Source organism: Pipra filicauda, unplaced genomic scaffold (genome assembly GCF_003945595.2).
Source record: "Pipra filicauda isolate LSUMZ 115617 unplaced genomic scaffold, ASM394559v2 scaffold136_size1984543_pilon, whole genome shotgun sequence".
Taxonomy (NCBI): Eukaryota; Metazoa; Chordata; class Aves; order Passeriformes; family Pipridae; genus Pipra; species Pipra filicauda.
The window spans coordinates 1,855,111-1,880,408 of NW_024103840.1; the positions used below are offsets into that span (position 1 = coordinate 1,855,111).

General features: G+C 40.0%; 2 protein-coding genes across 15 annotated transcripts in view; both read right to left on the reverse strand.

The window, feature by feature from the left end:
- Positions 1 to 3,699: 3,699 nt before the first annotated feature.
- Positions 3,700 to 12,082, reverse strand: ADAD1 (adenosine deaminase domain containing 1). 4 transcript variants are annotated; one of them, XM_039378383.1, is made up of 12 exons: positions 11,736 to 12,082; positions 11,143 to 11,343; positions 10,073 to 10,231; positions 9,475 to 9,642; positions 8,886 to 8,954; positions 8,255 to 8,377; positions 8,013 to 8,136; positions 7,659 to 7,829; positions 6,485 to 6,711; positions 5,348 to 5,585; positions 4,788 to 4,920; positions 3,700 to 4,228 (listed from the first exon to the last, which is right to left on the reverse strand). In XM_039378383.1, exons 2-12 carry the CDS (start codon positions 11,330 to 11,332, stop codon positions 4,115 to 4,117), a joined length of 1,716 nt encoding a protein of 571 aa, XP_039234317.1. In that variant the 5' UTR covers positions 11,333 to 11,343; positions 11,736 to 12,082; the 3' UTR covers positions 3,700 to 4,114. The 4 variants fall into 4 exon arrangements, with proteins under 4 accessions (XP_039234317.1, XP_027597357.1, XP_027597395.1 ...); XM_027741556.2 differs by having other exon boundaries at positions 11,143 to 11,351; XM_027741594.2 differs by having other exon boundaries at positions 11,700 to 12,082.
- Positions 12,083 to 13,031: 949 nt separating this feature from the next.
- Positions 13,032 to 25,298, reverse strand: part of KIAA1109 (KIAA1109 ortholog) — a 92,092-nt gene continuing 79,825 nt past the window's right edge. For 7 of the 11 annotated variants that reach the window (XM_039378379.1, XM_039378376.1, XM_039378377.1 and 4 more), the window contains 17 exons: positions 23,685 to 23,846; positions 23,435 to 23,574; positions 22,377 to 22,578; positions 21,980 to 22,183; positions 21,684 to 21,863; positions 20,815 to 20,952; positions 20,072 to 20,332; positions 19,495 to 19,645; positions 19,060 to 19,217; positions 18,349 to 18,541; positions 17,980 to 18,197; positions 17,537 to 17,788; positions 16,774 to 16,977; positions 15,733 to 15,927; positions 15,089 to 15,223; positions 14,472 to 14,637; positions 13,032 to 13,748 (listed from right to left, as the gene is read on the reverse strand). In XM_039378379.1, the coding sequence (XP_039234313.1) occupies positions 13,532 to 13,748; positions 14,472 to 14,637; positions 15,089 to 15,223; positions 15,733 to 15,927; positions 16,774 to 16,977; positions 17,537 to 17,788; positions 17,980 to 18,197; positions 18,349 to 18,541; positions 19,060 to 19,217; positions 19,495 to 19,645; positions 20,072 to 20,332; positions 20,815 to 20,952; positions 21,684 to 21,863; positions 21,980 to 22,183; positions 22,377 to 22,578; positions 23,435 to 23,574; positions 23,685 to 23,846 (3,176 nt within the window). In that variant the 3' untranslated portion in view covers positions 13,032 to 13,531. The remainder of the gene's footprint in view (positions 13,749 to 14,471; positions 14,638 to 15,088; positions 15,224 to 15,732; positions 15,928 to 16,773; positions 16,978 to 17,536; positions 17,789 to 17,979; positions 18,198 to 18,348; positions 18,542 to 19,059; positions 19,218 to 19,494; positions 19,646 to 20,071; positions 20,333 to 20,814; positions 20,953 to 21,683; positions 21,864 to 21,979; positions 22,184 to 22,376; positions 22,579 to 23,434; positions 23,575 to 23,684; positions 23,847 to 25,298) is intronic. The other 4 variants (XM_027741541.2, XM_027741532.2, XM_039378375.1 and 1 more) reach the window with 1 other exon arrangement.

Consider the following 25,298-nt stretch of genomic DNA (forward strand, 5'->3'; position numbering starts at 1 on the left):
AGTAAAACAACTGAAATAACTGTGCAGGTAACTGAGGTCCCCGAACACTTATATACCCAATTCTTTCCAGTTACAGCTGATGTAAAATCGATGACTAAAGTGATAACTCCATGTGAATGCTACTGCCTTAGGTATTGTCAGAAACCTTTCTGTGGAAACTCAGAAATGTGCTTACTTCAAACGCAGATGTGACATTGTAGTTTTATGCAGAAAGAAACAAGTAAGAGCACGTTTTACAATGCAAAAGCCACAACTCAATGCTAACAAGGCAGGTTACAATCTATGAAAGTAAGCCTACTACAAGTTATCAGCCTATCGTTTAGTCTTTGATGTGTTTTCCTGGTGGGTGCGGTATGGAGTACTTACACTTCAAACCAGACTAACAGTGGAAAGAACATCAGTTTCCTCGCCTGCTGCAAAGAGAAAATAGGCGTTAATGACAGCTTTCTGCCAAAACTGGGAAAATACTTACAGCACTGCTGTCTGCTGCTCTACTTCTCCTCTCTTCCCACGGCGAAGGAGTGCTCTGTCCCCACCCACAGGGACTCAGGAAAGCAAAATACTGTCAGTCACCTCAGCCACAAACAGAGAAGCTCCACCCTCTTCTCAAATCAGATGACAGGAATAACAGAAATACCTGAATACAGTATGACACAGAAGACAGGCAAGAAGTGTCTTCATAATAACTCTACCTTGTCAATCTTTGTAGAATAATCCTTCTCTTTACATACACTCCTTCTTACTTGATAAATTCTTAAAAGCAGACTGCAAAAATAATGAAATCTTTAAAGAAAGTGAGACTATAAGTACCGAGCCTCTGAAATAAACAGAAATTAGCCTTCAAAACATCTGTAAGAATGTAAATATTGCATGAATATGAACTGTATGAACGCTACTGAATTCTGGCTAGCACTGCCACCTGTGGGGTTCAGCGTGCAGAACCTTGGAAGACATCTCACACCTAAGTGACCACAACGATAAAACGGAGTGAGGTCGAGATTGCCTAGCACTGGCACTAAGCTGCAGAGTCAAATCCAGACACTCCCTTGAACACAACTGCTAACCTCCCCATCAGGTCTGTGCCTGAAAGATTTAGTGGGAAGCTGACCCAAGGGGTGCTGACTTACACTCTATTGTTCAGTATTGGGGAGAGAATGGAAACAGAACCGTAGTTCAATAATATACTGAAAATATATACATTTTGGCATTTGGTCTGCACGAACTTCTTTGGAGTTGGGCTACGATATTTGAGACAGCTGCAGACTTACAGTCATGGAAAGGGGAGGCTTTGGCTGTCCTGGCCCTAGTTTTGGGGACTGACACATCACTTTTGCTCAGTAGCCACGCTCTGCTGTGAACTTTCAAGACATTTTCAGGCTGGCTTGCTCCCCAGGTAGCAAATCCAAAAAGTGCTTCAAGACATCACTGCTGATATATACAGCTAACTGAAGAGTGAGGAAGACGCCTGTGATACACATGGTTGTAGTTGCTTTTGTCTGTCAAATTTACACCTAAATTAGAGGCAGGTTCACATACTTTAATAGTATTTTCGTGATCAGCTCGTGTATGGCCCAAACTGTAAAAGATGTCTTTAGAGAAAAAGGATATTATATTAAAAGCATCTGAAAATGCCTAATAACGTGAACTTTAGCACACATACCTTTTCCCTGGAAGTTGTAAAAAAAACTCAGCAGAACCCCTTAAAATACTTACAACAATTGGTTTCCTGAGCTTTTTTCCTCCTGCTTGATTGCACAACTCTAGTATCACACAAAAATGTATGACATGCATGTGACATAAAAGGTGTCACGTATGTGGCACGTGACATACCTGGGACATGACATCTATGTGACATTTATATGACATGCATCTGACATGCGACAGTGTGAAGCCTGAGATGTGGCATGACATTACACACGTGACACCTATGTGACATGACACGACGTGACATGAGATGTGACAAGAGCTCTGCGACCTATGTGACATGCCAGATTTGCCAAAGACGTCAGATTTGGCAAGTATGGCATGTTAGAGCTATGCTATGTGTATGTCAGACCTGACGTGTGCCCTGACTGTGGCCAGGACAGGGTTAACTTTCGCAGTAGCCAAGAGGGGACACAGCTAGGACACAGAGTGTGGTTATTTTATACCACTTCACATTCCCGGGGCAGGGGAAAAGGCGACTCTCTTCCAGGGAGAAGGGGTTCCCTCCAGTCAAGAAAACATGGCAGAGGGAGCTGTCCAGTGTTACCTATTAGAGTGGGTTTTCCCCTGTGTGAATAATTTCTTTTCTTGTACCCACTGTCATCAGCATTGGTGCTGTTTCTGTTCCTTTTCTTACCTTATTGCTGTTTCCAACAAATAGTTCTTACCTCAAACCATCTTTTGTGCTTCCAGTTCTCCTCTCCATCCCCCCGGCAGCAGGAAGGGGAAAATGGGAGAGAGAGAGCAGGGCGTGCTTTGGAGCCTCGGTGGGGGCACTGAATTGGGGAGCAGCGTTCCTAAGCCATGACAAGGTGTGTCACTTAACACGTGTGAGTCAGTCCAGAAGTGTATAGAACACTAACACACATGTGGTATGTCACATGTATGTCAGATTTGACACGTATATGTACGCAGATATAGTTAAAACATTGTCAAGGAAATTTATTGAGCTTTTAACACCCCTGGAAAAAGGCAACACTCCACTCTAGCCTGAATATGATGGCCATTGTCCAGCTCTTAGAAAGAAAACATTACATGGAGTAGCATGTGGAGCCAAGTGCCACAAAAAAAACAAAACAGCATCACACAATCTCCCAAGTTAACCAAGTAGTAAAACAAGTCAGTGAGTTTCAACAACTTGAAATTTCGTCAGCATAAGATCATTCCCAGAAGTGACTCCACGTACTAGTTACAAAAACAGATTAAGGAGAAAAAAATAGTAGAAAGAGGAGTTTGTTTAGAATCCTTTAAAAACAAGAAGCTGAAACATGACAACAGCACTAATATGTAAAAGAACACTACATAACAGCTTTCCACACTTGGATGATGCACAAAAGTCAAGTAACATAATGAAAGTGTATTATCTAGCTTAAACACACTAGTATTTCACAACACCACACAAAACCCAAGTACGGCATTTAACATCCTTTTCAACTTTATCCCAACGCTACCATATTCTTACCAGAATTCACAAGGAAGCAACTTCCCCCCTGACAGGCACCATTTTTCAGATCATTATGTATGCAGACAATTTTGTGAGGACTCATCAGCACAGTGATGAAGTCATCTGAGAGTGGAGGAGTCCAGCTCGTCCACCAGCACTAACATTGATGGGTTCTGGGGCAGCCCACAAAGGCTGAAGGAGCCTTGTTTCTGGTGACTTCTGTACCACATCGCATTATTTTCTTATTTACAGCTTTGACACCTGCAGAACACTTTAAATCTGCTACCAAAACCAGTGATTGTCGCTTAACAGTTGATTAACAGCAGGTAATTTGAAGTTCACTGGAAGTACACAATTACTTTTTAACCCTTCTGCCACAAACAATACATGGTAAACTACAAGCCACTTGGCAAATCCACACTAAACAAAAAACTCTTAAAAGAACTAGCAAAGGATGGATGCCTACAGATAAGGCACAGATTGTTCATTTTTGTTTCTGAGAAACATTCTCTAATTGGTATGCCTTTTTTTTTTTTTTTTAAGAAATCCAGCTTTTACTGATCTTTTTTCTTTCTTTAAAGAAATATATGAAAAAGGCAGGGAAAACAAAGAAATCAGGACAGAGAAATCCTGAAACCATCAAGAAAAAAACAGGTAACTCCTTAAGGTGAAAGTGTGTGACACTGGGTGGGGACGAGGGGGTTGAAATGAGTTGCCATTGGGGAGCAAAGCAAAACAGATTTACAAAGCCGCTGGATACTCCTAACCTATGAGAAAACATCAACTTTTGGAAAAGACTGAACTGTTACAGGTGATTTAGCAACTGCATTTAAACTGAAGAGAAGCAATTCTGGAGTTGTTTTCTTCCTCTAAATACAAACTTACAATTAAACATTTTACTAATCAGAGCATTACTTCACTGAAATAGATCATCCAAACTGACTTCACACACGATCCACCTCACAGTCAGTTACTGAACTGTTCAATATGTGGAGACTTCACAATCCAGGATCCATAGCTGTGCTGCTCTAAGTAGCTCTGCAGCAAGCTTTTAGCTTCTTGGTACAACTGAGATTGAACCTAAAACAAGAAAAAGGAAGACCCTGAAAAATCTCAAGAATGACGGTTACAGAGATGATGGTTACAGAAACCTGTGTTCTTTACCAGCAGCACATAATATGCACAAGCACAAGCACTGTAGAAAACAGTAACTACAGATCTTACAATTCCCTCAAATGCTGACAATGAGAAGAAGTTTTAGACTCTAAAAACATATCCCTTTTATATTTTTGGGCACTTACTGGGATGAGAAAATTGTTCTGATAAACTTTTTTTCAGTGTCTTTTCCGTTCCACTATTATCTTTATACAGAAAATAAACATTTGCTATCATTCAATACAAATCTAAACACATCAAGACTCAATTAGCAAGCGATTTCTTCCTGAAGTAGTTTTTGAATCATTTAAAAAAATGGTCTCTTGCATGTTTTGACAGGAGGAAAAAAAGATACAGATTGTTTACAAGCTGTTCAGGTGAAGCTGACAGCAAAACAGAAAGTCAGCCGTGGCCATCGCACCGGCTTTGAGAGCAGACACTAAGAGAGGACTCAGCCCAACTCCCCCTCCCCGCAGCAGCTCACCTTGGCCTCGTGGTATGTTGCCACCTGAAGCAAATCACTCCGTCCTGCTTCCTTGCAGAGCAGCCTGAAGCGACTGAACATGGCTGCCTTGCAAAGGCGGCTGGCCATGCAGGTGCCGCTCCGGAACGGGGAGCTACGGCCACGGGGAGAGAAAACAGTCAAACTCAGCAACAAAATCATTACAGGGACATTGCTCCGATCATCACAGGGGGTTTTTTTCCTCCCTCTTAACACTTTGTGAACAGTACCGAACCGGAATTTGTCTCAACTAGGATGCTAATTCATGTACTGTGAAAACTAAAACGTGCACTACAAGAGATAACGGACTGGAAATATCTTCATTCAAAGAACTGTTTTGTTTCATATCTTAGTATCCCACTGTGGAGTTACAAGAGCTCTGAAACTGCATCTGAATCATAGGATGCATTCAGCCAACACAGGAGAGAACGCCTCTCATGCTGTGGCCTCCATGCATAGCTTAAAAACTGAATACTCCAATGAACCAGTACAGAACAATCAGGCTAACCATGATTTCCAATGACACGAAGAGAAATCCTAACCTTTCAGTGGTTTTTCCGCTTATCCCATCCACAACCTCCACGGATGCATCTGTCCATGTCCAATTCAGACTAAGAGACCACTGTTTTAAATCTGTTTGAACCGGTTGTGCAGCTTTCACCAAGTAAATATGAGATCTGTTGACCAGGTAAGGCATGGGAAGCTTTGATACAAGTTCATCATCAAGACGCTTCTTTATACTTATTTCTAGTCCTTTTGTATCCTTACAATTTCCATTTCCTATTAAACAGAACAATATCAGTCACACGTGAGTACATCAAATTGAAAAAAACCCCAAGAAATCTAAGAATGCAGATGGTTTCTGCATTCTTAGAAACTACACTACAGTTATTTTTTGACATAAAATCAACGTGTGGAAAGATCAGCAGATGAGTTCCAATATTCAATTTTACAGAACAAAAATGATTTCACACTTCCTTCTCCAGAGGCATCATTATTTCCATTGGATGCCTTCTTTTTTGAACAATTATTTTTCATCAACTCTTTTTCTGCTCCCTGCAGAAGACACCACTAAAACAGAACTTGGATATTCCAGATCTGAAGATATGCCAGGGAGCTTGCCCACATTACACCACATCCAACAGCACTGCTAAATACCTACTAAATAAATATACTTTGGTCCGCTGCATGTCAAGGAAGGGTCAATATTTCTGTTGTAAGGGCAATAGTAATTACAGATTATTATGTTTATTTTGAATACTACTTAAGTAAGCATTTGAGAAGTTTTTCTATTTCTTTCAAGTAATGAAATGACTAACACTGTCACCTTAAAGTCACCATTTGACTGAAGAGTAGACACAGCATTTGTCACATCTGATATTTTCTCAATATAATAAAAAATGTAACTCGTTAGAAAAAGCTGAATTTCTTCTGTAACTCAAATACATAGAAAAGGAAGGGCTGGCAATCTGGTAAGCTACAAGAAACCCACAGTGTCTGAGTTTTACATTAGGGCATTCCAAAGATGAGTAAAAAATACATACGCCCTTAGTACCTTTTCAGAAAAATACTGTAATTCTTTAGAGAATCATCCGGTTTAGTTAATGGTTTATAAAATGTTAATCAAACCAGAACACAAAAACATACAAAGACCCCACTGAAACCTGCATTAAACTTACCCACAAGAATATTGTTGATATACACTGGTTCAATGAAGTGACTCAGCAAGGCCCCCTGAAGACCAACCACCTCCCACTTTGTCAGTTTGTCACTGCCTGACATGCTGCTCACTCTGACAGTTTTAGGGGGACAACAAACAGCCAGGTAAATCCTGCCTTCCAGAGCGACATGGAGACTCAATTCTTCACTGGCTTCGTAAGCAGACAGAGATTGTGGACCCAGATGTCTACAGTAAGATGAGAATGGCTTTCAGTGAGAAGGCACTCTGATTAGAGATTATTGTAAAGTGATATCTAATACATTATTAGAGAACAAATGCTTATTTTTGGCTTAAGTAACACACCACCTGTTAGTAAGTGGCCACACTTTGCTACTCAACGCATTACTTGCAAGCAGCTCCCTCCTAAAAATCTTTAAATAACTCTATACATAAGCCAATCCACTGTATTAGAAGAAAATACTTCTCTGAGTTTGTCTCAAGACAGGACAAGCCAGAAGGGGCAAAAAGAGAAAGTGGTGAACCTGTGACCCATCAAGTATTTCAGGGTAGTTTACAAATGCATCCAGTCTCATCAACCAAGTCTGGGCAGGAGCTACAACACTGAAAGTCACCTAAAACCTCCTGCAGTTCTAACAGAAGGAGTTCCTGCAATGAACTGGCTGTGACTTCCAGGTCACAAGTCTGCCTTCCCAACCCCCCAAATTCAGCATGAAAGCAACTACCTGGATGTATGTATGAAAAAGTTACAATAGTATGACATTACCCTACCAATAAAAGGGGACACAAAATAATGTTGTCCATAACTTGGTAAACCAATGATTGCTGCTGTCAAATATCAAAACCATTCCAAAAAATCCCAAACTTTCAGAAATTTAACAAAAGTTGGAAGTGTAAAGATAAGCAGAGGATTGTATTTGTCCCATCAGGGTTCTCTCATTACTTTTTATCTACAAAGCACAGCAGTAGACTTTGGTTTCAACTCAAGCCTTTTTGTACTCTAATCTTGTGGTGCAAAGGATGACATTAAGTCATCACATCCACTTGATCAGTGGTTAAGTTCATGATTTATTAGTATTTTAACTGTATGAGAAGGGGGCACATAGTTATCCGTAATAAACAAAAGCTCTTCCTGAATCTTCCACTACAACATCTCCGAAAACCATGGTACTTACACATCTGACTTTAACTGAGCAGTTCCTTTTGGAAGTTGGTTCATGTAGAGAGAGAGAGTTGTATTTTGCTTTAGGGTGAGCAGTTTCGAGCCTGGTGCTGTACAAAATATGGATCTCTCCGACTTTGCTGGATTTTTATTATAGAACAGCAAGAGATGCCTATACAAATATCTACGAAAGAAAGCGTTTAATAACAGTTAATGTGAAAAAAACTACTTTGCTTACTAACACACAGACACGTTTAATTCACATGATTCGAAAACAATCTAAAAGATACTAGCTACAAAATGCAAGTGCCAAAGTAAAACTGAGAAGAACTGGCTGCAAGGCCACTATTTGCAGGCACCTCCTCACCTAAGCAGGGAACGCCTGGCGGTGACAATGGCGTGGCTGTCGTGCAACACTCTGCCACAGGGCTCGAGGCGCCGGCTGTAATTACATTCCCCTGTTCCCAGAGCCACAACCTCGTGCTGCCCGCCTAAAAAGAGACATTGTGGGAGGTTCATCTGCTCTGGCTGCCATGTGCCCACCAAGCTGCTCTCTGGGAACAGCCCAGGTTTCCTGCTCCCCAAAGCTCACAGTCCAAACAGACTTGCCTTTTTCGATGATGAAGGCAGCCAGTGAGCTCCCACAGCTTTGGTACTCAGGATGTTGGGCAGTCAGCCTGGTAAATACTTCTTCCAGTGCTTGTGAAAGTTTTGGATATATAGACCATCCTCCTAAATAAAACAGCAGAAACCAGTGGGACAAATTTGCAAGTGGGAGGGGAAAAAGCAGACATGAGCAATCACTTGACAAACTTTAAACCTGAACACATGGTGTAAGCACTACTATCAACACATACTTTTGGGATTCTGAAGATTATCAGAATTAAAAAATAAGTTCAAGAATACCTAAGCACTTTATGTTTTTATCATTCATTATAATAAGGCAGTATATTGATCAATTTTGATCACCTATTGCACACTAGTTCAAGTAAGGACAGAAATACTTTTTATTTATACTGTTTATTTCTGTCATCAGTTCACTACCTAAATTCAAGCAATTTAACGAAGTTCCCATTTATGGAACCGACCTAGTGACACTAATTCTTACAGCCTTCTTCAAAGAGAAGATGTTTAAAATAACAGTACCATATAGAGACCACTAAATGTATTAAAAGAGGAACCAAAAAAGGGATCTGCTGGATAATTTGAATCAACAGAGAACAACAAGATCATTCCTTACCAACACAGGTCCTTGAAACACAAGCAGAGTTTGCTGGAGTTTGGAGCTCGGCAGGAACACAAGGAAAATCTAAGAATTTAACAAAATTTTGAAGTGGGATGGACATTGCTAATTTCTAAACATGAATCTCACACTTACTTCCAGCAAGTCAAAGTTTCTAGTTCCCTAAGAATTTCCTTTTCTATCTGAAGTCCCTGTAAACTTACGGCTTTTTAGACAACAAACCTTGAAAGAAGATAAACAGTACAGTAACTGAATTCTATTTAAAGCAGTGGGGAACCCTTATAATCATAACAATTCAACACCACTTGAGATGTACTTCATGTCGCTGTACCTACTGAGTAGCAAATCAAGTGAAACAACAACAAGTAATTCCTTCAGTATTCTTGGTTCTGTACTACCAACTGATAATACACAAATGACAAAGGAAAAAACCAGTTTCAGAATCAAAAGACATCTGCCCAAAGGATTCAAAAAACCTGACAAAGGCCCTGATGCTCAAGCATTTAATAAACCCACAGAGGTTTTACATAGGAAACCTTTAGGGCCAGCTTTTTAAATCCTAATTAGGTGTCACTAGAATATTTACCTGAATCTTCAGATGAGTTTGCCCCTGTATTCTCCAAGCTAAGTAGCTCAGCAAGAGCCAGTTTAGCTGCATTTAATTTAGATTCCTTCTTGTTTTTTCCCAGCCCGGTCTTGTAGGAAACACCATTTATCACAGCACAAAAGGCAAAATAAGGCCTTATGATATCACCTTTAAAGGAGGAAAAAAAGCAGCCACAATTACTGAATGTATTTTAAGATAATTTATCCATAGCTTTATGCCCTTATATTAACGCCTAGAAAAAATACAAGAGAAAAAAAGACAATTTGGCGAAACACAGTTCATATCTTTCACCTCCACGAGAATTTCGTCAGCTTTCATGTTATGCACATTTCACAGAATTCTGGTAGCAGCCAGGATTCTATATAATTCATCTGATCAAATTCTGTGGCACTTTATCATGAGATACAGCTGTGCAGACAATAAAAGGGCAGCCAGAAAGAAACGTATGTGAAGGGTAGTGCAATCAACAATAGAAAAAAAAAATCATCTGTACTAGTGCCACCAATACTAACTGCAGAAATTCAGATAGTCTCAAGGATAAGCAGGTAATACTTTATTTAGGAAAAGAAATATTTACCTGCCACACTAGTTTCTTTCAATTCAAGTTGCATGTTATGCATTTGGGCAAACTGATGCAAGGCAGATACTGAGTTTATTGCTCCCTCTTTATATTTTGTAATCAACTCCTGTAGCTGATTCTGTGAGGGAAGTGCTGACAATGGTGATGCGTGTGCCCCTTTAAAAAGAAAAGGTTATTAAACAAAATTGAGAACTGAACACACTCGCTGACAGCTTAAATCTGGTTACAATAAATGCTTTTCAGACGCTTCTTAGAAGAACAAAAAGCAACAAGATGTACTGTAGAGCACTGTTGCTTTGTGTGGAATCCTACATTAACACCACCAGCAATTCTGAAACGGTATGCATATCTTCTTTTGAAAGCATCAAAGCTTTCCCTCCGAGTAGTAAATCCAGCAACCTCTGAATACAGACAGATATTACAAATAAACACAACCTATATCCCTCTCCCCACTCTTGTAAACCAGTGATCCAACGGAAGTTGCTGATGGCAGATTCAAAACAGCAGAGCCTATGGTTTTTCACACTAAACTATGCAGCAGAAGTCCCTGCTGTAAGACACTGTAAAAGTTTCACCAGCCACTAGATGGACAGAATCACCAGCTTCAGGGGTGTGATACACTCAGACACAAGTACCTCCCAGCCAAGAAGAACTAAAATAAATCCTTGTTTCCTAGTCTCATAAATAGGTGCCTTTATCTCAAATACAGCTGTTCGAAGTGATGGAATTCAAAATACATGCTGGGACATACGGAACTGCAGTTTTCTCAACGATATCTACTAAAACTCATGCAACAGAACATTGCCAAAACATAGCCTATACCTCTACAGTACTTTCAATGTCTAACTTGAACTTCGTAATTATGAAATGCTGCAGACTATAGACAAACTACAAAAGCCTACAACAAATCAGTAGCCAACTTCCAGCACGCTAAAACATAGCAAGAAGAGGAACAAGTAGGAGAAGATGCTAAGAAAGTAATTAAAAAAACCACAGTGATAAGAAAAAGCAGCACAGGGTTGCAACACCATTTGCAGCTAATCCCAGCTTGTAATTGAAAGCTATACCTGGATTTTCCATCACCCCTGGTTGCCTGCGCCACTGAGAAGGTGGAGGAGGATCCAGCCCTGGAGTCACGGGCTCCGAGAGTTTCTTCCGAACTGGCTGCCTGAAAGCCTCACGTGGCAAAATCCTCTTTGCTGCAGGGTCAAAGGCCGGCATCCCAGCACCCTGAAACCAGCCATTGCTGCTCGCCATGTTCTACCAACCTAAGGAACTTTAACAGTAAAGCCGTGAGCGGTAAAAGCACCCCGCAAACTGCAGCTTTCCTTAGCTGAGCTGCTTCGCAAGAGCGCTACAAACAACTCGCGCTCTGCCCCCCACAGGCCGGGGCAGAACCCAGATCTGGTGCCCTTCCAACCCCTTCCTTCCCTGACCCGGTGTGTCCCTCCAGACCCTCCCTTCCCAGCCGGCACCACCAGGCTGGAAGCCACTTCACCCTTTAGTTAACCACCTTCCCTGACGCGACCAGCTGGAAGGACACACCAAATCCTCAACCGGCAAACCACGAATGCAGCAAAGCAGACCCCTTTGAAACTTCAGGGACGAGTTCAAGGGTTTGTACCTGCGCTCCTCCTTTAACTCGGGAGAACACCCTCACCTGCCCGGCTCGTCCCGCTGTGGGTGGTTCCTCAGCGCCTGCAGCCGGCGGGCAGGCGGAGCGCGCCTGAAGCGAAAGGAGGGTTGGGGCGCGGGGGAGGGAGGTCCCTGCCGCCCTGAGGGGGTGGGTTCGGCCAGCCCAGGAGCCCTCACGGCACCTCAGACGGCCCTGAGGCGGTGGGATCGGCCAGCCCCGGAGCCCTCACGGCACCTCAGACGGCCCTGAGGCGGTGGGTTCGGCCAGCCCAGGAGCCCTCACGGCACCTCAGACCGCTCTGAGGCGGTGGGATCGGCCAGCCCAGGAGTCCTCACGGCACCTCAGACGGCCCTGACAGCACCTCTGCCCGGCGGCGCTTTAGAGGCGGGGACGCTCCCCCTCCCGCCATTTCGTGAGGGGCCGCTCCTGCCAACGGGGAGCGGCCGAGGCGCGAAGGGCTGAGGGAGGGGCTGAGGGGAGCGCGGGATATGTAACATTGTCTTGATAAAGGGTGTTCTTTAATGTTTGATCTGTATACACGTTCAAGCCTAATCAACGAGATGCAGTCCGTGCAACAGCAGCTAACAGGCTCAAAGTGATGTCCAGGTGTTAGAAAAACGAATCACTTGTTGGTAGAACTGCCTTATTAAGGTTTGGGGCGGGGCATGCTTCCATCGTCTCAGACCTAGGCGGAGGTAAACAGAGATGGGGGAGAAGGATGTACCACTGGTAATGGGCACAAAGAATGCAGAATTTATCAGCAAGTGCGGTGAAATCTGCCCCAGCTGGGTAAAAGGTAATTCCAGCATGAGCAGATCATGACCACCGACTCACAGACCAAGAAACTCATTAAATCAAAAGTCAAGAGAAAGACTGAGCATGCGGACTAATTAGTGTGACGGGTGACAGAATAATTAACCAACAGAAGACAGAATACTAATTAATAAGAGAACTATGTAACTTGTAGCCAATGAACACTAATTCCTTTGTTTGATAAGATGTATAAATAGTAAAAAGTTTTGATAGTTGGCATGATTGATTTATGGAATACCACCGAGCACCCAGGCTTGCGCACCTCTGAAATAAATAATCAGTGTCTCTGTTGAGTGTGTAATTATTGGCTTGTTGCACATGGGGTAAACAAATCCGAGGGTTTTTTTATGGTTGGGGCCACACTTCCTGGTTGCTTTCCAAGAAAGCTCCTGGCACACGGCCAGGATTGAGATTTACCTCACTTAAATCACACTCTGTGCAGTTACACTTAAAACACTTTCTTCTTGTTGTTCACCTTTCTTCACTGAAAAAAAAAATAAAGTCCTGTACAGTAGTTAAATTTTATTACAAGTGTAATAAACTTCATGATTTTTAGCACTAAGGCAATCACAGTTTCATAAGTTATATATATATGTATATATATATATATAATTTACACCAGTCTACATTGACAAATCAATTACTGGTCACATCAACAAGGGGTTTGTGTTATGGCAAATAAAACTTTTAAGAAAATTCACAGTTAATCTGCAAGTATTGTAAAGATGCAGGATCATATTGCACATAATAAAACGGACGCTGAGGAGCAGATTTACAGTGTTCCAGCTATTCCTTCACAGAATTTACATTGGTCATCATCATCATCATGCAATAACTTCAAATACAGAATGGTATCAAGTACCACAGTAAACAGTTACTCACAATGTAAGTTTTAAATAGAGTAGCAAAAAGCTGTTAGGTTTCTCTTTAAACCATATTTAAGTTCTTAAAATATAATAAAACACTTTGATAAAATCAAACGGAGTTACGGTTGTCACATTGTATTTTTAATATTCTTCTTTGTCTTTTCCTTTCTTTTCCTTTTCATCCTGTAATGCAGTACCAAGTTTCTTTATAAGGACTGACAAAACTTTGTCCAAAGGATCCATGACACCACGCTGCAGCCATTTAGGGATAGTAGTCCTTGCATGGTGAAAGCCTAGCTTTTGGAGGATGTAGTCAACACCAACAGGATCAATTTTTCTCCCAGTCCAGGATATTAATCTAAAAAAACCCAAATAAATAGAGGAGTCAATCTCAAATATATAAATATAGCAAAAGGCATTTGTATAAACAAAAATCAATTTTTCTCACTGTTACTTACAACCAACTTAAATCCAGCAAGCATTGTTTCAAACTTGATTTATATAGATAAGCTCAAGATGATCAATGGAACATCCTCTTGAAGGAAGAGAATGTTCAAAGAGGTGAAAAACCAGACTGGGCTGCCTGCAGATCATGTTTAAATTGATTTATTACCACTGCTAACACAAAATGCCAATTGTCAAGATTTGTTTGGCCTGATGTGTTGTTTTTATATGTGAATGAACACTCAGGTGCTGCAGAAGAGGTTTAAAAAACCCCAAACAAAACCCACACAGAGAAAAGTCAGTTTCAGTGATTATATACAGAGAGTAGTGAGTTGCTGCCATTCACACTATTCTTTTGTGCTAAGTTTGAAGTGCCATATAGCAACGAGTATATTATCCTTTTTTTATTTCAAGGTGTTTAAAAACTAAAACTGGAATGCTAAAAATGGAAAACTTCAGGATGAAAAACTGCATGGCTGGAAGTGAATGGGCTATTGTAGGACAGAGTGAAATTAATGAGTTTAGGTTTCCTGTATCCTGTTTTTGAAGAGCCTTCAACAGTATCCTTAATCTGCATAAATTCTAATCTAGAAGTCCATGCATAGCCAAAGAGACTGCAGATAAAGCAGCTTATTACCTGAGTGTGGGTTCCAAATGCCAAGTATTGCACATGAATTCTCTCCAGTCGACTGTAGTGTAAGTAATGCTTTCCTCTGCCTCCTTGTCAGTGGAGCTGTCCTCCAGAACACCAACTGAGTTCTTCTGCCCTGGTCGAGCAGCCAAAATGCGAGGAGGAAAAATTGCTGCAAAGTGGAGATAGGAAAAACCCCACACTAGTCAGTCTCAAGCAGCTCAGTTGAATTCTCTTTGAATTGAAATAAAAGAGAGGCACAAATCTCAACAAAAAGAGAACCACTTTGTGTTTTAGTTTTACAGAATTTCTGGTGCAGACCACATATTATTTAAGAATGAACACACCAAATTTGAATGCTGCAACTGAACATATTCATGTATAAAAATAAAGCATTCTGAGGTCAGAAAAAGGCATGTCTTCAAAGGACTCCGCTGGTGAAAGGATTACAATAAAAAAAATAAAGCTTCCTAAAACAGTTTACAGTTTGTCTATACCAAAGAGAAAGTTAAACTAAACACCAGGTGTCAAAACAGGAGCAAGATTATGACAGACTATATTTACTGTCAAATAATCGACAACTGCAGATTGTCAGAGAAGTGTTACCTCATAAAACAACTCACCTTTTTCTTTTTCTTTTAGATAAGCAGACACCAAGTCATGCAGAAACATGATCAATTCAGCATCCATAGTTACACAGATGTGGTCTGTAAATTCAGTTACTACACTGCATTCCACCTTTGGTTTAACACTTGTATCTACAGTCATATAGAAATAGTATTAATACACTTACAAGCACATACGGTATATGCAAAAGTACATAGAATTTGAATAAAAATCATTTAAAGATTTGAAGTCTGAAGATACCATTTTGAAAACAAGAGCATAAAATTTAGGCTCCTATCTCGTATTCCCTTTCTGAGAATGGCCCTCCTCTTCTCTAAGATTTTAATAAATATAAGAAAACCAGCCCCCCTAGGCACAGCCAATCTAGCTCAAATGTTCCTATCAATTCTCTCACTAAGTTTTAGTCCATAATCACTGGTCTCTGGACTAGATCTTCACTCTCTCAACAGATTTCCCTCTACGTTTTATGTAGAAACATAAAATGAAATGTCCCTCCACATGAAATTTTATCCTTTCTTGCAGATCTACAGGAATTCTCAGATTAAATCCTCTTCTCTTACCAGCACGTTACCCTTGTATTTAACTCCTCATTAGTGAGAAATAGTTTTAGTCCAAGAAAAACAAATTATGTTTACTGCACCTTGTAACGAAGGCTCTTGGGGCTCTTGAACATGGATAGATTTAAAATCCAGCTGCATCCTTGGCAATGCAAAGATGGTTTCAGTTTCATGGTTGTAACTGGAGCCACCTCTGAAGCCACTTAGCAAGCTGGAGCTCTTCACTGTTGTGCTGCTCTCTGGGTTGTTGGCATCAACATTCCGAAGCAGGTTCAACTCTGCAGGAACAATGGGAAATGTTTAATTGTGACAAGGCAAAAAAGGTAAGAAAGGTCACTTGTAAAATTGTATAATTATTAAGAAGATTATATCTTTGAGCCTGCTTCCAAAAGCATGGCTAGAAAAGGTCAAACAACCAAATGTTGTTGTTTATATAGTTAAATCCTTCACAGAGCTACACAAAAACATCTAATAGACAGGCCCTCCATTTGTGAACTTCAACCACTACCTCCTGCTGGGTCTTTCTAAAGGAATAAATATTAGAATAGTATATCAATCATTTAAAAACACTTTTCCAAGAAATTATCATCTGTTCATTTCTCACTATATGCCATATATATTTCACAGAAGTTCTATTAATGTCAACTAGTGACTCTACACTTTGTGACTGAAATCAACAGCTGTATTTTCAGATTTATTTTAACTGCTTGAAGGTTTTATTTTCCAACTAACAGTGATTTAAAGACATGATTCAAAATGTTTTAAGGCCTAGAAACAGCTCAAGGTTGAAAAGCTTTAGGCAGATGAATAATTTAAGTGTTAGCTGTAAGTGGTGATGGAAGGCTAAAATATATATTCCTACTTCAACTTAATCCATAAAACCTTTATATATAGTGAAAATACATCGTTACATTACAAGATCACAACTGAATGTGAAACAACACTTTTTTTGCATATAGTGAAAGAGGAATTTCAGCTTATTCCACTGCTTCATTCCAACCATAAGGTCCTCAGGAAGAAAAAACTTCCATTCTCCCTGTAGCCCACTTCAAGTTTAGCAGTTTTTAAGCAGAAACATCTCCCAGCAGATCAATCCCCAGACTTAATGAACATGAGACTCTAACCTTCATTCCTTGTGGCTGTAACATAATTGAACCACTCTTTCACACTGGCAACTCCATGGGGTGGATTTTCGTGGCGGCGCCGTGTTATCTTTGTGATTGTGGCCATGGGGCTTTCGAGGGCTCCACAGGGTTTGGTGACCATTGTGTTGTGGCCCAAATGGAAGTCCAAGGTTTGCACAATGTATGTGGAGTGTTCACTAGTACCTGGATTGAAGGAGTGGGCAGCACGGGGTGAGAGATTAAAATAAAAAAAAAAGGAAAAGCAGCTTGGTGAGGGTAGCAGGATTTTCTCTCCCTCTCCTTGTACAGGTATTTAACAGAAATAATTAGTATGCCAGTGGAATAAAAACTGGTATAAAGCTTGCAAACAACAGAATAATTACATCCTCAGTAGCTACAGACAGTAAAACTTCTTAAGACAAATACAAGCAATAAGACCATCAAAATTCATCATACAGAGAGAAAGGACTACATAAACACACACAAGCAATTAACATGTCAGACAATTCACTTTGTAGGCATATTATCAGGGACATATCCAGTATATTTGATAAGGTACTTTGCATTATTCTGCAGATAAAGTAAATTGTGCTAAAGATGGAGAGAAAATATATTATTTTTAGGTAAGTGGTATATTTGTGGGAAATAATCTTGATTCAGACTTAAAGAAAATAATTTTTTCTTTGATTTCGTCTTATATATCAAAAAATTTTAAAAACTCATTTAAAGGAATTTAGAGAAGTGAGGAAAGGGTTTAAATTACCATCTTCCAAAACTTTCTGGGCTTCTGTCCAAAATGCAATATTTGGTTCTTCAAGGTGAAATAAGGCCCATGATTTTGAGCGGAAATTAGGCCCATGAAAACAAGCCAGTGTCATGTGGTTTCCATGCAAACTCATGGATCCTCCAAATTGCATTCCATCTTCTGGCAATGGCATCTGAAACAAGGATATATGGCACCCAGATACCACTTTCAGAACTCCTGGCCAATGGCGATGATGGGCTGCATCCAACACTGGAAAGTAAACAGGAACAACAAACTTCAGGAAAGATGCAGAAAAGATTGCTGCCATAATTATATTTTTAGCAAAACATGGCATTATGAGTGATATTTTCTTATCTGTTTCATTGACACTGTTGCTCAGAGGAATTTTTGTAATTAAAACATCCTAATGGGAAATTATGTCATTTTTTTGTGCCACTTACATTGCTCTTGTGAACTTCTCTCCAAGTTGTTGGCCATTGTCTTGGGAGGGAGATAAGGAACAGGTCCCCAGGTGGACAGAGCTCGCTTGCTTGTATCAAACTGCTGTGTGAAGAACTCCTGGAGTTTCATCCCTATTTTTATTAGGTCTGGTGTTGTCGATCTTGAAATCATCACTTGGAAGATATCCCATTTCAAGTCCCCATGGACAAAGATCTCACTAGATATTGAAAACAGCAAGAACATTAGCAGTTAATCTATTTCCTACTGGCGACCCAACCAACTACAAACCAACCCCAAAAAATGAACTGGACAGAAGTCATTTGACCTTATCAAACATTACACATTTTAAACATAGGAAACATTATTACCTTTTATCAGTCATGCTTGAATCCAAAGTATTATACAGATTAATTTTCCACTCATCCTGCAGTTTAAGATCAGCATTACTGAAGATTCCCATTAGGATACTGGATCCCATATAGTCAACACGTGCTTCAGTAGAACCCATTGTAATTTGAATTTTATGATTGGGCTGCTGGTTTGGATGCTCAGAAATATGAGCTGAAATAGAAGCAAAGCAATACAGAAATGCAGTATTAGAGGTAAGGAAATCAGTTTTTCCAATGATAACACCTTTATGCCATCCAGAGGATACAGAGGGGACTGAGAAAGCACTGGTTTTTTTCCAGATGCATGGGAAGGCCATGACTCTGGTGTAGCACCAGAACACCCAGCCCCTTTCCAAAGCCAGTTTGGCATTTCCCTGACCATAAGCACTTGTGAAGGTCTAGGAGGAGCTGAACTGCTGTCAAATCCTTGAGCTGCCATCTGTCCAGACACCTGAAGGGTTGCACAACAGTGCAACAGTGTAATTTTACTGCAACCCTGAGACTGACTTAGCCCTGATCAGAAGGTTAACCCTTCAATTCAAAGTGTGTTCCATAGTCAGAATGCACAAGTAAGAATCCATGATTTTTCCATACTAGCAGGTTCACAAAGTAAGGTACTGTGTATATTCTTTAGTTTTTCGCATTTGTTGACTGGAGCATGTGCTAATACCAGGCAGCTTTCCAACTTACCCACCATCTCCAGGGTATTAACATCTATGGTACCTCCAACCACTCCCCCTCTGGAATCCAACTGGGATCTTCCCAAACCCACAGACATGCTAATTTCCCGATCTCGGCTACTTCCCACAGATAGACGACCCTGACTTTTCAAACCACTGGTGGTCCACCTGGAACAGAGGTGAAAACAGACAACAGTTATCCAGGCTGTCAAAAGAGAGACGAAATATTATTTACTGGAAACCAGTAAATAATGTGGTTTAGGCACGTGGGACTTCAGGATTAAGCATCGACAGTATTCATGAGAGGATTAACAGTTCCAAACTGAAAAAGTTAGGATTTTAAAGCTAAAGACAACAGGCTGTTAACAGTCTGTGGGGAAGATGTTCCTTTGCCCCCCAAACAACCCCATCTGTTAAAACATGCCTGATCTTGTTTTATACTTACGTAGTATTGCCCATTACGTTGCTCATATTCATTTGAACATTTAATTGTTTTAGGTTCATAGCAAAAACAACCAGTGTTTCCCATGGTGTTCCTTGCTGGCTTCCAGCTTTATTTGACTTATTAAATGGAGTTGATGTTTTTGAGAGAGCATCTAAACAAAAAAAAAAAGTAGACAAAAATTTACATTATTCCACATGCTAGGAAAATCTGGCAGAATGTATCCATAGTGAATATCACGAAAGGACTGACAAACACCATATTTAAAGAACACAACAAAACTATGAGTAAGGATAAATGAAAACTAGAGGATTTGCAATATGTGTTGCTTTAGTTGTCACAGATATTGATTCACTTCACAGATACCAATAATGCAATTTCATAGAAAGTAAGCTAACACAGTACACTTTAATTCATTCATTTCCGACATTTTCCTCTCTCTAAGCCATTGACTCTCCACTCCCAGGCACTGTGGAAAAGAATATTTTATGACTGCTTTTTACAAAGCAGTGGTGACAATTTTTTTCATACAACTGATAGAAATACTTCAAAAAAACTAAAGAAATCATTGTCTACTCACCTCTCTGAGGCACTGAGGAGTCAGACACACTCCTGGACCTTGTAACAGCTGGAGACTTTAGGCTGTGAGATGCTGTCCCGGGTGACATACTGCTGCTTGCACTGTGTTCACTAAAAACATTAGGTGACTGTGCCATGTGAGTAAAGGAAGCAGACTGGCAGGGCTGCTCCCATGTCCTGCAGTAGGCTTTCCGTGAGGATTCAGGAGAAAGATGCTGGCTCACTCCTTCAATGGAATCTGGTGTTCCAGGACCCGATGCTGCTGGAGGAAAAGCAGCACGTCAAATGCAGAACAACTATTTCATTTTTGACTAACTATATCCTCCCATATAATTAGAAGCATTTGGAGAGTGTTAAAATATATTTAGCTTAATGTAACTAAAGGTTTTCTACTGTCTTCATTAATATATTATAGAATCAGAGAACGGTTTGGGTTGGAAGGGACCTTAAATATCATCTAGTTCCAAGCCTGCCAGAGGCAGGGATGCCATCCACTAGATTAGGTTGCTCAGGGCCCCATCCAACCTGGCCTTGGAATATGCTCTTTAAATTATTCAATGACCTCCTTCATAAATTTTTAAATTCTTCCTTCTAGGATTTTCTATTAAACTTCTTTGAGTGACTGGGCATGGAGCCATTTATGATACATTTATATCTAGTCACACACGTGATAAGACACAGGTAATAAATGCTTATAAATAACGCATTGCACAGAAAGTTTTTTCATGATAAGCAGTCTCTTACTTGGCAGATTTATTGTTTGATCCCCAAGGAAAAGCCGTCTAGCAATGCTTCTCCTGTACCAAGCCCTGGGAAAGGCCAGAATCTCACTGAGTCGGCGCATGTCGTATTTGAAAGAAGCAGATCCTATATCACAGACAGCTGAAAAAGAAAAAGCATATACAAACAGTTGTAAATTCTCTGTAGTAACAGGTTTTGGTAACCAAATGTAATTAAAAGGCATTCAATATAGTCAAAAATCTTCTTCACCCAGCAGTTATTATCTCTGCTGTAATGCAAAAATAGTTTTCCTAAGGTTTTGCTATTTCTCCAAATCCAATATTAGATACAAATATATTTCATAAATGCAAAAAGGAACCTAAGAATATAAATGATGTCAAGTCCTACTTCTTTTGGATGTGCCTCAGACTCCTCACGTGAGGGCTTCAGTGGCAGATTAATCACAACCATTCAGCTGTTTGCCCAGTAAGTCAGGGGCAGAAAATGAGTAAATAAGTCTTTAAACCCCATTTTTACTTCCTTTAGTATTCAGGAATCTAGCTCGCACTGCAGCTTCATAGGCACCAGGTAGCAAGGGTCACATTAGGTGGGATGGACTGATGTCAGGGATGTGTTTGAGCCAGTCCATTTAGTTACATTAAATGGATCAGGAGGCTAAAAAGGCACACCTGGCAAACAGATACTCCAAGCACCATTACATTTAATATATCAATCCCTACCTCACTCATAAAGAGCAAAAATTTTACTACACAGCTGCAAGTAGATGGCTCTCAACAAACAGCTACAAAAGCTGCCCGGGGTGAAGTCCATCAGTGGAACAGCGGTTCCCTAATTGGCTGGACAGATGGGATGAAAATGGCAGCAGCATTTACCAGATATGTTTATCAGTGTGGTATCTATCTTGCCGGTAGCTTTGCTCGCAGACTGACTCTCAAAAAAGGAGGAACCTCCCGAGCGCCTTATCCGTGACAGGCTGACTTTCACAAACTCGAGGTTAATGCTCAAGGAATCCTTGCGGCCGGTGACCGAAGTGGGTTCCTCATCCACGTTTCCTAGAAGCAGGAAGGAAAAAAATTTAACCTCCCGCGAGCTTTTGCAATGTCCAGCTCAGAAAAGCATGCCAAAGTTGAACAAGGTTCGTTGAAGCAAACAACACCGTGCTATGTACCTAGGGCTCCTGATCCAGGGGTTAGCACGGTAACAGCTGACTTTTGTTTTCCAGCTCCATAGGGATGGAAGACGTAAAGGGAGAAGTCGGACATGCAGGCGGTAAAGCTCAGGCCTGAAGAGCTGCTGCTGGAAGTCGTCAGGTCTGACTGACTGCTGCTGTGCCGTGTCCTGCCAAGAGGGCTGCCCAGGCCAGGTGAGGAGCCTAAAGTCAATATTTTTTGGCAAAAAATTAGATTTCAAAAGCGTTTTCAAATGTGAAATAATACTTAATGTTAACAGCGATATTAAACAGACCAAGTACGCTTCAAATTATGCCCTTTAGCAGCAATGTAGCTGAAATATTCTGGGTATTGATGTGAGCCATAGCAGAGAATCAACATTCCTACACATATTACCTGGCGCTCCAGATTTGCTAACTGAGTTCTTTGAGCCACTCTGTGAAGTACTGCCACCAATGGACACACTTTCTGAGGGGTATGTTGTGCCTAAGGTTTCCAGTTCTCCTCGGTTTGAAGAGAAAACGAGATCCAGGGAAGGCAACTTCAGCATACATTCAACTCTTGATACTGGCAAGCAACTGAACTTGATTTGAGAGGGCTAAAGCACAGCAAGAAAAGAAAGCATTTAGTGGACAAATGTGAAATACTGAAAACATCTCAAACTTGGATTATAACATGCTGTGGATTGATTTTTAAATCTGAGCATATTATAGCCTTTTCAGACTGGCTTTAGAATTAGTAAGGTAATTGCATACAACTTGATATAGATACATTAATTTCACCAGGGCCAACACTCTTGGCCAAATGAGTTTCCAGCTAAAAGCTGAGAGAGGGTACAGATTGTTGTGGCTAATTTTCACAGGCAAAAAAAAAGTGTTAGAATAGGTTCTTCAATTTGGCAACATAATCAAGTTTATGCCAAGAAAAAATGTTGTTTGAGCAAAGTGGAAAAATAGCAACGTTCAGATCAAGCTCAAGTGCTCTGAATCACTTCACAGTAGCACTTTTCTCTCTTACACGTACAAAAATCCTGGACACATCAAATATTAAGCAGTATGGACGATGCCCTGTGGATCCTAACTGTATACTCCTACATTTTCCACATAAACTGAGAAAATCTGAAATTATTAATTTTGGTTTGCAATGGTACCTATAAACAAAGGATAGAAAGAGTAGCTATGAAAGATACTTTCAAAAAAAGTCCAAAACACAAGGACAAAGTGATGACAAAAAATACTCAGAGTTTTCATGACTTTTCAAAATAGCTCATTTCTTTGGTCTCCAAGGGACTAAAATATGTCAAAACTCCTATTTTATCATCACACTACACATTAATATCCCAGAAAGGACACTTGAAAATGTATTTTATTTTTTAAAAAGCAAACTTAGAAGCATAGATTATTTTAAAAGCTGTGACTAAAGTTACTAGCCTTAATGTTGAGTTAGAACCTCACCTGAACTCGTACATAAACCACCACATCCACAGGGAAGGACGAATATGCTGATGTTGAGGATGATACTAATGATGTTGTGGACTCTTCTAAGGGATCTTGTATATCAAATTGTCCCATGTCTTCATCCTGTGAACTGACAGCTTTTAACAAGCACAAAAACTCATTAGAAAGTGGAATCTAAAGGGAAAAGCAGCTCAGTGCCACCAAGAGATAAAAAAAAACATAAAGAGACCACAAATGCTCAACTTACCTGTGTAATTCCTTTCAATGGGTGTAATGGGAATGGTTTCCAGAGCTTTCTCTAGGAAATCCAGTAGGCAGGGGCTGATCACCATCTCCTCTGGCAGGGACTGGAGTGCAACCCACGCATAGAGTTTAGCAGTTTTCACTCCACCACTTCCTTTCCCTTTGGCTGCAACATTTAAAAGATAAATTTGTCTTATTTAATACGACTGAACAACAACTAATAAACATTACAAGAAACTTGATAACTATCAGCTGTTCCCTCTAATTTTCTTTATCATCTGAAGAGACATAAATCAGATCAGTTAGAAAAAATTAAGTTATTAAGTTTTCACTAAGAAAGCTGTGCAAAAAGAACTGTTAGCCTGTAATCCTCAATTGTAGTAATTCCATTGCTCATGTTCTTGACCAAACACTCTGATGTCATTGTCACCACCTCACTTTTTAAAGACTAGCACTGAAAGCTGATACACACAAATCCTCTCCAAATACCCAATGCAAAGTAACCACAGCTGACTGGAAATCAAAGTGGAATTAGGAAAACTAAATGCACAAGTCTGGAAAGAATGTCAGTTTAAACAGAGAAAAATACATCAAAAACCAAAACTGTAAATGGCAACTCTACTATATTTATGCAAAGAATAACTAAAGATTCTAAACCAGCATTTTTAAAGGCTTATACTATAAAAGTATTAAATAGTTCATATTTTATAGTTTTTATAACTTTTATAAAAGTTTATACTCTGGAACTAGCCAGAGTATAAACTAATAAAAAGGTTACTGTCTCGTAAATCTGTGGAAGAGGCTTGAATCCATGCTCACCAAAATGTAAATATGCAGAGAAGATATTAGTACCAGCTCCATTACTGTCTCTATGAAATACAGCTATTAGGATCAATAGATATAAATGGAGATATGGATTTTAAATTCTCCAAGAAAAATATCCAAACTACTAATCCAAACTACTGAAATGGAGCTTAAAAATCCTTTTATTTGTTAAAAAAGCAAGCACTGAATTTTCATTCTATGCAAACTATTCTGTCTAGTGCTTTTACTGGAAACCAAAGACAGTAAGACAAGGTAAAGTGGTTTCCATTCCAGAGAAGTGGTTTCCAGAGGAAAAGCACTATTTAATAAAAGTAGTATAAGCAACAATAAATGTGTTTCAAAACAATTCCGAACTAATAAATACTTATAGAAATATATTGCATAAAGAAATAAAGTAATTACAATCCAATCCCTAGTTTGGGGAGACATTTATATTATCATACAAGTGCAATTCCTGTAAGCTCCCCACTAAATGAAGAGCTTACAGCCATAAAACCAGCAAGACTCAGTAACTGGACATGATATGGTAAAAATTCAAAGGCAGAGATTAGAAAGAAGATAGGAAAGTAGAGAACAAAATTGAAGAGTAGTAGTATAAACCATTACAAAAATCTGGTAATCATACAGAAGATGGCCACTTAGAGGAGTAAGAGCTAATGGTTTAACAGCATGGAGAATTGAGGAAGGTGTCCCCATTTCACTGTTCTCTCCCAGCAATTCTGGTGATTTTATAAGACAAAACCCCCACACACCAACTTTCAGTTATTAATTTTGCCTGCTCGTCGAATTCTGA